Source organism: Agelaius phoeniceus, chromosome 21, assembly GCF_051311805.1.
Source record: "Agelaius phoeniceus isolate bAgePho1 chromosome 21, bAgePho1.hap1, whole genome shotgun sequence".
Lineage (NCBI taxonomy): Eukaryota > Metazoa > Chordata > Aves > Passeriformes > Icteridae > Agelaius > Agelaius phoeniceus.
The window spans coordinates 6,464,815-6,478,727 of NC_135285.1; the positions used below are offsets into that span (position 1 = coordinate 6,464,815).

At 60.1% G+C, this 13,913-nt stretch overlaps 2 protein-coding genes across 3 annotated transcripts; one reads left to right on the forward strand and one right to left on the reverse strand.

The window, feature by feature from the left end:
* Positions 1-2,451: 2,451 nt before the first annotated feature.
* NTMT1 (N-terminal Xaa-Pro-Lys N-methyltransferase 1) lies at positions 2,452-5,713 on the forward strand. Of its 2 annotated transcripts, none has more exons than XM_054646501.2 (5): positions 2,452-2,546; positions 3,515-3,574; positions 4,336-4,542; positions 4,706-4,958; positions 5,323-5,713. In XM_054646501.2, the coding sequence occupies exons 3-5, from the start codon at positions 4,381-4,383 to the stop codon at positions 5,577-5,579; spliced, it is 672 nt and encodes a 223-aa protein (XP_054502476.1). In that variant the 5' UTR covers positions 2,452-2,546; positions 3,515-3,574; positions 4,336-4,380; the 3' UTR covers positions 5,580-5,713. The 2 variants fall into 2 exon arrangements, with proteins under 2 accessions (XP_054502476.1, XP_077045204.1); XM_077189089.1 differs by lacking the exon at positions 2,452-2,546 and adding an exon at positions 2,597-2,691.
* A 750-nt stretch (positions 5,714-6,463) lies between these two features.
* On the reverse strand, positions 6,464-11,726 carry ASB6 (ankyrin repeat and SOCS box containing 6). The gene is made up of 7 exons (XM_054646329.2): positions 11,572-11,726; positions 10,436-10,640; positions 9,844-10,025; positions 9,399-9,505; positions 8,984-9,092; positions 8,408-8,494; positions 6,464-8,239 (listed from the first exon to the last, which is right to left on the reverse strand). Exons 1-7 carry the CDS (start codon positions 11,705-11,707, stop codon positions 7,560-7,562), a joined length of 1,506 nt encoding a protein of 501 aa, XP_054502304.2. The 5' UTR covers positions 11,708-11,726; the 3' UTR covers positions 6,464-7,559.
* Positions 11,727-13,913: the final 2,187 nt, after the last annotated feature.

Here is a 13,913-nt window from a genome sequence, read left to right on the forward strand (position 1 = left end):
AATGCTGGGACCCTTCTCCCCAGCTGGGCTCAGAAACACGGCAAGCTCAGGGACACTCACTTTAGTTTTCCTTTCAATTTTCAGCCACACTCTGTTACCTCAACGAAATTAATAACAATAATAATATAAAATCAAAGGTAACATTTGCAAACAAGACCTGCCCCTGAGCTAAGGCAACTGCTGCAGGTTTCATTGTAACCTGAGGGGCCAAAGCAGAGCCCCAGCCCCCGGAGAGGATGGCAGCAGCATTCCCTTCCTGCCATCATGAAGGGTTTGGCAATAGGGAAGGATGGAGGAGGTGGCTGGGGCTTAATGGAAAGAGCCTTCAGGAGCCCCAGTGCAGCTCAGTGAAATAAAGGATAAAAGTGCCTTTTGTTGGGGAAGCAGAGGCAGCAAATACTGCAGGCACCATGGAAGACACGTGGCATGGATGGGATGCAGGTGCCCATTGCCTGCTTGAAAACACAGGTGACAACTGGAGCGATGCAATGGCTGCTGGCAGCTTCAGTGAGGGGAAAACTGGTGGGTTTGGGTCATTCAGGTGCCTGTGCATGGGGACACTCACCCCCATGCACCTCCCAAACACCCCTCCTGCCTGTGAACAGCAAGGTGCCACCGCCCTGTGCTCAGTGTCCCCTCCCTGGTGACAAAGAGCCTTGTTTCTTTAAAACGTGGAGAACAAACTGCAAAAAGCAGTGCTTTTTGTGCACAGAGATGCTCTTACTGTGTCCCCTGCTCTGCAGTTGACTAAACACACTCTCCTGGTGTCAGCACTGAGCCCCCAGCTCAGGTCACTGCTGTCCCCAGCACACTCAGGTCCTTTCACAGGGACTCAGGGGACCTGGGGGCCCAAAACCTGCCCCAGGCTGATGTTTGCTTGCCCAAAGGTAGGGACTTTATTTCATATGTCCCATGGTAAGGGGGTCTATCCCTGAGGCCACATCCTGGTTGTGCCATGGATTTCTGGATGGCCATGGGCTGAGCAGCTCTGTTCTGGGGACAGCAAGACCTTGTTTGGGCCATTAGGACATTTTGGGAGAGGCAGGTCCTGGGAATGGGCCCTGCTCCCCCTGTGCCCATGCAGCACCGCCCCTCTGGCCACTGCCCTCTGACAGCTTTGGGTGCCTTCAAGCAGATTTTGTCCCTCCAAGTTCTGTGAAACTCGGTTTCTGGGGAAGTTGAGGGAAGGACTCGAGTCATACTAAACAGCAGAGAATCCCCACCAGCCTCCATTCCCCACAGACAAAACTGTAGCCAGCCCAGCCTTGTCACTGTCACTGTCCCCACAGTGACACTGTCACAGCCCCACAGATCCTCTTCCGAAGGCCTTGGGCACCCCCAGGTCCCGTTAACCCTGTCCTGCTGGGGTGGGGTGAGACCCCGAAGGGGCTGGAGTGAGCTGTGCTGAGGAGGGGACACAGCTGTGCTGAGCCCTCAGCCCTGAGCGCCCCGTGCTGGCCCGGCAGGAGCGGCCAGGGGAGGGCACCGAGAGCGGGGGACACCCGGAGCGGAGGGGCCAGTGCCGAACTGGGCACCGGCACAGGACGGGGCGTGTGAGGGGCCAGTGCTGGGGGTGTCAGTCAGTACCGGGTGTGCCGGTACCGGGTTTTGGGTTTTGTTGGTGCCGGATTCTGTCGGTACCGGGTGTGCTGGTACCGGGTGTGTCGGTGCCGGGTTCTGTCGGTACCGGGTGTGCTGGTACCGGGTGTGTCGGTGCCGGGGTGTCAGTCGATGCTGGGTTCTGTGGATGCCGGGTGTGCCGGTACCGGGTGTGCTGGTACCGGGTGTGTCAGTGCCGGGCTCTGTCGGTACCGGGTGTGTCAGTACCGGCTGTTCGGTGCTGAGTTTTGTCGGTACCGGATGTTCGGCGCCGGGCTCTGTGGGTGCCGGGCTCTGTCGGTACCGGGTGCGTCAGTACCGGTGTTCGGTGCCGGGGCCCGAGCGGGTCCCGCTCCCCCTCAGGACGCTCCGAAGTTCCCGCGGCGCAACGGCGGGACAACAGCGCCCCCTGGCGGCCAGGACGGGGCACGGCGGGAGGGAACGGGACGGGACCGGGACAAGGACAACGACGGGACAGGACCGGGGCAGGAGCAGGAGCCGGGACGGGGACCTCCGCGGCTACTTGTTCTAGCGACTCTGGGTCCCGTCACCCCCGTGCCAGCCGGACGGGCTCCCGTGGTAGTCTGCCCCTCAAGAACCGCGGGATATCCGCGGGCTGCCCTGGGGCTGCCCGGTCCGCCCCAGTCCTCTCCGGCCTGTCCCAGTCCATCCCAGTCCTCCCCCGCCTGTTCCAGTCCGTCCCAGTCGGTCCCAGTCCCTCCTGATCCGTCCCAGTCCCTCCCGGTCCGTCCCAGTCCGTCCCGATCCCTCCCAGTCCGTCCCACCACTGACCACCCCCGGCTCGCAGCGCCCCCGCGCGGGCAGCAGTGGGAGAGCAGGGCAGGTCACGTCCGTTGCGTCACGGTGACGTCATCGCCACGCCGCCGCCTGGTTGGTCCCCGCGGCCGCCCGTGCCGTGGGGGGGCAGCGCGCGGCCGCCGCCGGAGGTAATGGGGGGGCCCGGGGGTCGCGGCCGCGGCCCGAGGGAGCGGCGGGAGCGGCACCCCCGGCACCCCCGGAACGCCTCTCCACGGGCCGCGGCCGCGGGGAGGGCCGGGAGGGGCCGGCGGAGCTGCCCGGGCCGGAGCCGGGGTAGGGCTGCAGCCGGCGGCCCGCGGGGTCCGCAGCGCCGCGGGCCTGGAGCGCGGGGGGGGCTCGGCCCCGGTGGGCGGGAGGCGAAAGGGCCGGGCCGGGCCGGCCTTGCAGCGGGGAACCGCCCCCTCGCACCGCACGGGGCTGCTGTAACCCCCCGGGCCCGGGACGGGACTCCCCTGGCGGCACAGCCACAACCCCTCGGCCTGGGGACCCCCGGCCGCGCACCCTCGGCCCTGTCGCTCCCCGGCCCCTGCCAGCGGCCCCGGGGCTCGGGCCCCTCGCCGAGGTGACCCCTCCACGCCGTGTGACCTCCCCCCCACGGCTGTGGCGTCCATGGGGCGAGTCCCGGCCTTCACCTGCCCCCAGTTCCGCGGGCCCCGGCCGCGTTTCAGGGGCTGCTTGGGCAGCAGGAAGGGTTCGGGTTCAGATTTAGGTTCGGGTTAGGGGGGCTGGGTGCTCTCTGCTGGTAGGCTGTGACACCCTGAGAAATGAGTCACCAGGGATTCACCAAGCCAAACCCAGGCCAAGGAATGGGGTCACTGCTGGGAGGGTGAGCCTGAGTCCCAGCCCGTGAGATCAGACAGGAGCACTGTCCAAATTGGAGTACAGGCAGGAGCACTGAAAGAGAACCCTCCATGCACTGGCTGCACTCGTCACTCAGCCTCTGAGCTAAGGGGCAGCAGCAGCTCCTGTCCCCCAGCCTCCCTGGGAGTCTGTCTGTGGGGCTGGGGTGTCTCTTACCTGTGGTTTCCTGGGGTCATGGTCACACTTACAGGACTAGAGGAGTGATTTGGTTAAATCCCATCTTCTCTGCTCCTAGATCACAGCGTAGACCAGCTCCTGGCACCACTGAGCCAAACTGGATTTCCACCAGTGACCTGTAAGTTGAGATGCCATGTCCCCCTTTCCTATCCCTAGGCTGTTCGATGCCACATGGGGCCACCAAACCTGTCTAAGCTGCCATAGAAAAGGTTTTGTGTCTAATGGGGTATTTGCCAGCAAATTCAAGCCATGAACTCTATATATTTCTTTATTTGGTAAAGGTGTTTGAAGTCCTTGAATTTACCCTTTGGCCACCTTAAATCTAGTTTCTAATCCCCAGCGCAGTTAATCAAATCCATAGTGGTTTGAATTATGAGATGCCTGGGGGCAATTTATAGCTTGTATTGCTGATTATACCTTGACTTTATTATATTGCAAATATCTAACTTATGGTCACGGCTGAGATTTACAATCCTCAGGTAGGTGCTCAGGATAACTTTTAGCAACTCGAGATGTAATTGGAGGTGACTGATGGGGTTGTCGCCACACATAAACATGGAGTCTGTAAAATGTTAAGACAGGGAAAGAGGCAGAATAGGTGAAAAGGGTGCGTCAGCCTTAAAATATAATTGTATAATTGCACGTATTGCTGAGCAAGGCTCTGCCATACCTGTTCTGGCTGAGGCATCTGCTCAGGGAGTGGTTTTGGGCTTGTTGGTCTCCAGAAAATACCAGGATTTAGATCTTTGTTCCTTCTTGCTCTCAGCTGAAGGTTTTTTTAGTTTGCAGTAGCCCTGGGGAGGGGGAAGGGGTGATAAACAGGTGTGAGGTGCTGCAGAGCTGACTCATTCCTCGCTGGTTTGGGTTCTCCCATCCCAGGGGAGCAGTGAGTCCCGTGCGGGCCCGTGCGTGCCCTCGGCCAGCATGACCAGCGAGGTGGTGGAGAACGAGTTTGAGTTTTACTCCAAGGCAGAGAAGTACTGGAAGGATGTGCCCGCCACGGTGGATGGCATGCTGGGGGGCTATGGCCACATCTCCAGCATCGACATCAACAGCTCCAGGAAGTTCCTGCAGAGGTTTCTGCGGGTAGGTGGCACAGTTTGTTGTGTTCCTAAAATCCCACCCTTCTCCCAGCGTGGAGCTGGGCTCTTCCCTCTGAATTGCTCCATGGGATCCTGTGTGTGGCTGTCCCGTTTCTCCTCGGTGGGTGCCTCCCAGTGGGACTCACCACTCACGGTGGCTGTTGCAGGATGGCCCCAACCGGACGGGGACAACCCGTGCTCTGGACTGCGGGGCTGGCATCGGCCGGATCACCAAGCGGCTGCTGCTGCCCCTCTTCAAGACAGTGGACATGGTGGATGTGACAGAGGACTTCCTCACCAAGGCCAAGAGCTACCTGGGCGAGGAGGGCAGGCGGGTGCGCAACTACTTCTGCTGTGGCCTCCAGGACTTCAGCCCTGAGCCAAACTCCTACGATGTCATCTGGATCCAGTGGGTCATCGGTGAGGGTCACTGTTTGTGGGGTCTTTCCAGCCTGTCCTGTTCCCTTGAGAGGGCAGGTGTCCTATGCACCTTCATGCAGCTTGAGGTCTGGATGGAGGATGAACATCACAGCATGGGTGAGGGCCAGGGGTGGGCAGCTCATGGAGCCCCCATGGAGGGGCCCTGTGCTTTTTCTCCCAAGCCCTCAGAGGCCAGAGCAGAGGTGTGGGTCGGATGGAGTTGAGTAGTGAGACACAAGTTGGACACCCCCAAGCTAAAGCTTTCCCTGCAGATGTCTCAAGTATTTGGTTCTGGAGGGATCCCAAATGCAGCCTCTGTGTTTCCTCCCCTTGGTCACCTCTAACCCCTGCTCTGCCCCTCCAGGACATCTCACTGATAACCACCTCTCCGACTTCCTGAAGCGCTGCCGTGCCGGCCTGCGGCCCAACGGCATCGTGGTCATCAAGGACAACATGGCCCAGGAGGGTGTGATCATGGATGATGTGGACAGCAGCGTCTGCCGGGACCTGGACGTGGTCCATAAGATCATCCGCAGAGCTGGGCTGCACCTCCTGGCTGAGGAGCGCCAGGAGAACTTTCCTGATGAGATCTACCACGTCTACACCTTTGCCATGAGATGAGGGCAGTGGGAGAAGGTCTCTCCCGTGTCGTGACTCCCCTTCCAGGGGCCGGTGACAAGGACGGGACTTTGTCTTCCAAGTTGCTGCTGTTTGTGAAAAGAGGTGTTTGCCAAATACATTTTCCTGCTGTTGCACTTCTGCACGTGAGGTCTGTCGGGTGCATGTTGGCTCCGTGCCACCCTCAGGGGCTCCGGACAGGAGCAGGAGGGTCTCCAACGCATGAGGTGATCCATGGGCAGCTGCAGGTTGCTGACTGCAGTGCACAGGGCTCCTGCTCATGAACTGGAGCTTGGGGCACCTTTGGCATGGACTGGGCTCCATTCCTTGCTTGGGTGTTTGACCCCTTGCTGCTGCTCAGCAATGAGCTGGGTAAGGCAAAGGGGAGAAGCCTCAGCTGTGTCCCTGTGGTGGTGTGGGGAGGCAGCACCGGGTTCTGGGGCTTTGAGGGGGCCTCACCTTTAAACCCCTGAGCAGGTCACCCCATGGGCAGCAAAAAGGGAGGTGTGTGTGACCCCGAGTCCCCACATCCTCCTGCAGGGATAGGGGGACAAAGCCTTGCAACCCTGGGAGTGCACTGGGGTGGCCTGAGCTGCTCCCAGACCCATCCAGCCCATCACCTCCAGCTCCATCGCTGTGACACTGTGCTCCCCCAACACCCCACACCATCACCTGGCTTTGAACATCCCCATCTCCTCTTTGGCCATGTTCCCTTCATTTACCCAAGTCTGGCCTCTGGCCCAAGGTGGCCAACACTGGCACAGCATCGTGCCAGGGTGAACCCAAGTGCAGAGTCAGCTGCAGCTCAACCCTCCAGCCATCCCCCCATTCCTGTCCTTCACGCCACCTCTCCTAAGGAAAAACAAGCCCCTTGTTAATAATAGTGCTGTTATTATAGAAGGCCTCGTTTAATAGTTCAGTTCCCATTCCAGACAGCAGGACAGAATTTGATCACATTACTGGGTTTTTTTAAGCACCAGTTCATCAGGACACACAGTTCCAGTTCCAAATGCCAGTGAATCCCAGATCCACCTGATAAAAACTGTCTTTAACCAGAACAGATTTTTCCTCTTCATCTACTGCATCCATCCCCCATGAAAAACAGTACAAACCAACAAAACTGTGTGGGGCTCAGCTCTGTGACCAGCCTTTGGCACGTCACAAGGAAGCAGGTGCCTGGAAAGGGGAGCCAGGCAGCTGTGGCAGGGCTGGAACATGAGCCCTCCAGGTGCAACAATTCCTTCTGGGAAGGAGGCACTGGAGAGTAAGATTCTGGGAGTGGTCACCAAGAGAAAGAGCCAGGGAATGGGGAGGGAGGCACAAGGCACTCAGCTGCTGATTGCCCATTCCTCCTCCTTGCACAGGGATTTTAGGAAACATCCCTTTGATGTGTTTTGCAGTGCAGTAACTCTGAGATGTCCTTGGTGGATGTTCCTCTGTGCCAGGATGGGGTGCAGAAACTCAGTCAGCCCCATTTCACTCCCATCCCCAGTGTCAGAAGCCCACACTGAGCAAGGAAGGCATCCACACCCACAGTTTGATGCCGGACCTGCTTCCACCACCAGGATCAGAGGCAGGAAAGCCAGAACACCTCTTCCTTCACCCAGCACCCTGAGGCATCTCTCAGCTCACTGGACACCTAAGGCACTGCATCACCCACCCATGGCAGGGCTGGGAGAGGGGACAGGCTGCCTGTCCAGTCGCAGCCCCCAGGCCTTTGCTTAATCTCCCTCCAAACCAGCCCAGTACCCAGCTCCCCCATGCCCAGGAGCTCTGCCTGCCTCCCCATGACGTGCCCCAGAGCAACGAGACCTTCACAAACACAGCTGTGATGTTGTGCCCAGAAAAACACCCCCAGAATGCCACAGAGAGGGACTCCATGGGCAGCACCTCTTGCTGCAGAGAAAGCTGTCTCAGAGCAGAGCTGCAGTGGCTGTAGGCACAGCAGGGCTGTGGAGGGAGCAGACAGAGGCACTGCCAGGCTCACAGGTCCTCGTGGCCAGCGGCAGCGTGGTCGATGAGCAGGTACCACTTCAGCCGGTCTGGGAGAGGCAGAGCCTTGATTTTGTCACCCACAGGCCAGGGTTTGAGGCGCTGCCGGATGAACACCCTGCAGAGGTGTTTCAGTGCCTGCGGCGAGCGCTCCAGCTGCTTCAGAGAGCAGAACAGAGTCTGGACCTTCTCCCCGTGGAACCTGCAGCTGCTGGTGTTGACCTCAAAATTGCTGGGCAGCTGGATGGCTTGTGAACTGGCCATCATGAGCTCCAGCAGAGTCTGACCCTTCTGCATGAGGTCTGAGGAATAGGTTTCATCGTTGAAGCGACTGAGGTGCCAGCAGAGGTGCTCAAAGACGATGTGGAAGCCAGACCAGCACGAGGGACCGTGGAGGGAGCAGTTGTAGGCAGCACCTGACTCCAGCAAGAAGCGCAGCAGTGGGAAGTAGTCTTTGAAGCTTTTTAAGCAGAAGTGTGTGAGGGACTCTGAGGCTGGGCACTGGCTGGGGTTGGCACCGTGGGCCAGCAGCAGCTGCGTGACACGGAAGCAGAAGCGCTCGATGTCCTCGGCCTCCTCCTCGCTGTAGCTGTACGCCATCTCTCCCAGCAGGTAGATGACATAGGTGAAGACAGTGTCACCATCCTTGGTGGCAGCCCTGACATCTGCGCCTGCAGGAAGGGACAGAGAATGTCTGACACTGCAGAGTGTGAGGTCAGGCCAGCACCAACTCCAGCACCCCTGGGCTTTACTCTGACTCCATAAAGGAGTCAGGAGGGCAATGCCTGGTGCTGCACAAATAATCAACCAGCCCAGAAAGAGGAGAGGGTTTTCTTTACCTCCTTCCAGCAGGAGACGGATGCTGTCGGTGTTGTGGATCTGGCCACTGTCACTGCTGGCCAGGGCATGCAGCAGGGCGGTCTTCCCTGCAATGGAGCAATCAGTCAGTCACAGGACAACAGGGTGACACCCCAAAAGGCAGGAAGGAAAACAATCCACCCCACCCACCAGAGAGCCAAACGCAGGGAGTGACAACCCTTCTTCTGGCAGAGGCTTCCACTGTTCCCATGATGGTGCCCAGCTGTGGGCACAGTAACAGGCACACAGGCAGGGTTAGTGGTGGTCTCAGTGGGCATATGTGCCACGGCAGAGTGAGTTTTAGAGCAAGTGGGCACCACAGAATGACAGAGGCACAGCCCCACCCCACCTCCCCTGGACTGCACAGAGCTGGGTTCAGCCCTTTTCGCACAGCCAGCACACCAGGAGGAAATACTGAGTGCAGGGAGGTTCTGCCAGCTTCCTCCCAACTCCCAAACCCGACTGAGAGCAGGGAGCAGGTGCAGCAGCAAATGGCCCCAGCGCTGTGCCCTGCCCTGCCCACCCTCAGCTGGGGGAGCTGGGTGGGGTGCACAGACCGTTCTTGTCAGCAGCGTTGACGTTGGCCCCCAGCTGCAGCAGCCGCCGCAGGCACGGCAACCGCTCGGGCTCCTCGCTGGCCAGGTCCAGGGGACTGCTCTCATGGATCTGCACAACAGTTAAACACAGTTAAAAAACACTGGCAGATACTGAAGACTGTGAGTGTCTGCAGGGAGTCGCTGTTGGGGTTTTATCTTGGCCACAGCAAGAGTCTCTCCAGCCTCCTCCCACATTGCTCCAAGGCAGGGGCTCAGCTCAACCTGACCTGCCTCAGCAGCAGAGCACGGAGAGCGGGCACAGGGATGTGCCAAGGGGGAGCAGCACGGGGTGAGGCCTGGGAGGAGGGAAGCAGGAGGGCTGTCCCTCACACCAGAGCAGTCAGGCCTGGGGGCTCAGCCAGGAGCGAGGCCGTACCCGGTCTCTGCGGTTGATGTCGGCGCCGTGCTGCACCAGGAGCTCCACCACGTCCGGCTGGTTGCGCAGCACCGCCATGTGCAGGGGCGTGTAGTACGTGACCGGGTCTGAGGACAAAAACAGTCAGAGAGAACAAAACGGCCCCAGAGCCTGCCAAGAGTGGAAGGGGACAGCTGGGGAGGGCCCTGGGAGCACAGTGATGCCTGGACCCCAGGTCCTGCTGCTCCAATGGCTCCATCCTGCCAAAAGCCCCCGAGTCCCTGGTGTCCCTCAGTCCATCCTTGTGGCTGGGTCTCCACAAGGCACATCCACACTGCTCCAGCAAGGAGCAGGAGTGTCTGAGCTGGTAGCACCCCCTCTTTCTGCCCCAGCTATCCCCCCGCTCACAGGGCAGCTTCTCATCTGCTGGTTCCTCCTGGCCCAGCCCCCTTCCGACCAGCCTCACCTTCAAAGCTGAGGTCAGCACCAAATTCCAGGAGGATTTCTGCAGCTGGGACAAGCCCCAGCTCGGTGACCTTCAGCAGGGCATAGCTCACACCTTCCTGATAAAATGGGGAGTGGGTCTCCCTCTCCAGGACTCTTCTCACGGCTGAGAGCTGGCTCTTGTCACTGTCCAGGCAGGCAGGGCTTGAGACACACAAAACCCCAGCAGTTACTCAGTGAACATAGCTCAGGTGTGCGAGGGTCAAAGTGGCACCAGGGAAGAAGGAAAATCCCTGGTTTTACCTCTGGTCCTGTACCCAGTGGGTCTCTGACCTGCTGGCTGTGGGGTTACAGAGCAGCCTCAGGGCCTCAGCTGAGCCCCACTTCAGCTTTGTTGCCAGGGGTCAGGCAGAAAGGGCCTTTCCTGGGGAGCCCCCACAGCTCCTGTGTTTGCCTTGCTCCACCTCCACATTCCCGAAGAACAGAGGGTCTGTGGGATGAGCTGCTCCCCAGGACTGGGGGCTGTCCAAGCCAATGCTGTCCAACCCCATCCACCTCCCTGAGCTCCAACCACCCCCCAAAACACCCCGGGGTGTTCAGCCCCCTGCTGTTACCTCTCCAGGGAGCTCTGCCCTTCGGTGTCAGGCGTGGCCAGCAGCCCCAGGAGCTCATCCACCAGGGGCTGGTACTCCAGGACGATCCTGCGGAAGCCGTGCAGGAAAGGCATCGTGCTCTGCCCGTGCACCCCCTCCTGGGGGCCTCCAGCACGGCACCGCTGTCCTCCCGCACCCCGGCCCCTCTCCGAGGGGCTTCTCCCTCCTTTCAAAACAAACAAGGCTTTCAGCAGGTCTGAACGTAGAAAAAAACACAGCCTCCCCCTCCTTATATAAAGGCAGCCCAGCCCAGCCCAGCGCAGGGATCTCCTCCCACACACGGATCTGGTGCCTCCAAATTATCTCCCGCACACAGAGCTGCACACTGCGGTTATCTGGGCACGGCCAGGATGGGCACAAAGCCCCGGGGCCAGGAGCCCCCTTTTTGTGTGTCTCAAGCCCTGCCTACCTGGACAGTGCCGGGAGCCCCAATGCTCCAGGGCCCCGGGGGCTGTCACCAGCAAAGCAATGCCCGGCCTCTATGGGACAGGGGTACCTGGAGCCACCCCAGGGACACCGAGCCCGCAGGCCCCTCTAAACCTCCCTGCACCCACGGGAGGAAAGGCCAGGAGCCCCCAGACCCCAGCGGGAGGAAAAAGGAGATAAGGAATAGCCCTGCCTAAAGATCTCTAAAGCATACATCTTCCATCTTCGTTTCCTTATCGTTCTTTACTAGAGTTAAATAGTCCAATTAAAATAAGCGAATAAAAAATAAAACTAATTTGGTTTTTCTGTTCGTTTTACAATGCTTTAAAGTCAGAGTATTTTTGTTATTACCAGCTCGTAGGTGTAAATAAATAAATAAATAAGGGTATGCACCACTCCTGACAGGTTGAGTGGGCTGCATCCATACATTTTTAGATGCATTAAACACGCTCATCACACCTTTCTCTGAGGAGGTAGATCAGGCTATAGCGGGGGGGACAAAAACCCCAAACGAGTCCATAACCCTCGGTTCATTTTCACAAATAAACGCTCACAAATTCCACTGCAGCCCCCGCCGGCGGCCCCGAGCTCCCCGAGCAGCGCGGGCAGGGAAAGGAGGCCCCGGCACCGCCCTCCCCTCACGGCTCAGCCCCGGCCCTGCCGCCCCTCACCTGCCCGGGAACCGCCACCGGAACCGGAACGGGAACCGCAACCCGCCGGGGGCGGGGCCTCGCCGATGGGTGTGGCCGCCGCGGGGGGTGTGGTCGGACGGGGCGTGGCCCAAATCGGAGGGTGTGGTCTCGGCATGAGGGTGCGGTCAAATGGGGCGTGGCTAAAGGAGGGCGTGTCATCGCTGGAGGGCACGGCCTCATAAAGCGGCGTGGTGTGTGGGCGTGGCCTCAATGGGCGTGACCGTGATGGGCGTGGCCTTGGCGGGCGCGGCCAGCAGGGGGCAGCACGCGGCCGCACGCCGGAGGGGGGGGCCCCTCGTGTCCCCCCCTGTCCCCCCCGGGTGTCCCCTCTCTCACGGGTGTCACACCGCGAGTATCCCCTGCCCCGGTGTCCTCCCCCGTGCCAGGTGTCCTTCCCTGCCCCGAATGTCCCCCTCCCACCATGTGTCCCCCCCATGTGTCCCCCATCCCTGGGTGCCCCCCGATGTCCCCCGTCCCTCTGGAGGACCCGCCCAGGCCGGGCTGGCTTTGCTGGCAGCTGGCACCCAGTGGCTGCCGCCTCCCCGGGGCTCGGGGTGACTCCGGTGCCGCTGGCCGGACCCTCCCCTGCTGGAAGAGCTACCAGGGGAAACATTAGCCCGGGATTTATTGGTGCTATTATCATAATCATCATTATTTTTATTATTATTCTGGCGGAATCCGCCAGCGCGGGGAGCTCTGGAGAGCGGCAATAACTGAAGCCGCCTTGGGTTTCCTATTTACGTATTTATTTTATTCCGGTGGAGCGCTTCCAGATTCCAGCAGGCAGCCGTGGCCCCGGGGCAGAGGGGGCGAGGAGGCCGCGCCGGCTGGGCATTTTTCTGACATTCTGTCACGGTCCCCCCTGTTTCCCACCCTTCCCTTCCCCGCACAAAATGGGGTGCCAGCGTGGGCGACCCCGGTGCTTGCAGCTCCTGGACCCCGAGCCCACCTTGAGGGCAGGGCAGGGCTCTGCAGGGTGGCTGGTGGCCCTGGTGCCACCGGGACTTGGTGCTGTGCAGTGGCACCTCGGTGGGCAGCTGGTCTGCACCCCCCCTGCAGCCCCCCGGGTGGGTTTGGGGGTGCCATCCCCGTGTTTGCCTGAGGAGGGGTGGAAATAACCCCATCCAGCCTGGGCAGGGAGCAGAGGGGGCGAGCAGCAAGGAACAGAGGGGACTTGTCCCTCTGCATAGAGGGCTCAGCTGGCTTCAAACCAGAGCAGTGGGGCTGCAGGGACCCCCCTTTGGGTGGGCTGGGCAGCTGAGACCCTCATTCCAGTCCCAGGTAAAGCCAGACCTTGGCCCCTCTGCATTCCCAGTAAAGCCCAAACCCTCCAATGTCCAAGAAAACCCTGGAGCCTCCACAGTTCCAGTGGCAGCAGCAGACACAAACCCCGTCCCTGTCTGTGTGGCACTGGTGGGGACCCTGCAGGTCCAGCCCTCCACAGGCACCATTTTGGGGGGCAATCACTGCTCCTTTCCTGCTGTTGGCTGGGAAAGGAGGGCTGCCCAGGCAGGGTCACCCCAGTGCCACCTCTGACCCCAGCCATGCTGTCCCTGAGGATGAGAGGGGACACTGGGCTGCCCCAAATGTGCCGTGCCAGCCCAAAAGTGCCTTTCAGGAACCCCACAGAGGCTTTGCCCCCACCCTGGTCACCCCCAGCTTGAAAAGAGGCTTTGGGGACACAGTGTGGGACCAAACCTGGATCTAAACCATCCCTGGGAGGTGACAAACCAGGAGAGCCACGGGCTGAGCCCTTCCCTTGCCACCCGCACAGTGGGAACCCTCCTCTGCCACGAGCACAGCACAGGACATAACCCAGGGAGGGGTCCCCAGCCCCACATTTCCTGGGAGCAGAGGTTTTGCAAGCAGGGCCATGGCTGGATGAGTGTTGGGGTGCCTGGCTGGGGTAACAGCACCAGGATGGGGTATTTGAATTCCTGGCTGGGGTAACAGCACCAGGATGGGGTATTTGAATTCCTGGCTGGGGTAACAGCACCAGGATGGGGTATTTGGGTGCCTGGCTGGGGTAACAGCACCAGGATGGGGTATTTGAATTCCTGGCTGGGGTAACAGCACCAGGCTGGGGTATTTGGGTGCCTGGCTGGGGTAACAGCACCAGGATGGGGTATTTGGGTGCCTGGCTGGGGTAACAGCACCAGGATGGGGTATTTGGGTGCCTGGCTGGGGTAACAGCACCAGGATGGGGTATTTGGGTGCCTGGCTGGGGTAACAGCACCAGGATGGGGTATTTGGGTGCCTGGCTGGGGTAACAGCACCAGGATGGGGTATTTGAATTCCTGGCTGGGGTAACAGCACCAGGC

Coding starts and splice junctions, on each gene's coding strand:
- NTMT1 (XM_054646501.2), top strand. CDS start 4,381: ATGACCAGCGAGGTGGTGGAGAACGAGTTTGAGTTTTACTCCAAGGCA. Junction 4,543..4,705: donor TCCTGCAGAGGTTTCTGCGG/GTAGGTGGCACA, acceptor TGGCTGTTGCAG/GATGGCCCCAACCGGACGGG. Junction 4,959..5,322: donor CTGGATCCAGTGGGTCATCG/GTGAGGGTCACT, acceptor CTGCCCCTCCAG/GACATCTCACTGATAACCAC.
- ASB6 (XM_054646329.2), bottom strand. CDS start 11,707: ATGCCGAGACCACACCCTCCGATTTGGGCCACGCCCCGTCCGACCACA. Junction 10,026..10,435: donor GGGCAGAGCTCCCTGGAGAG/GTAACAGCAGGG, acceptor GTGTGTCTCAAG/CCCTGCCTGCCTGGACAGTG. Junction 8,495..8,983: donor CAACGCTGCTGACAAGAACG/GTCTGTGCACCC, acceptor GCTCCATTGCAG/GGAAGACCGCCCTGCTGCAT.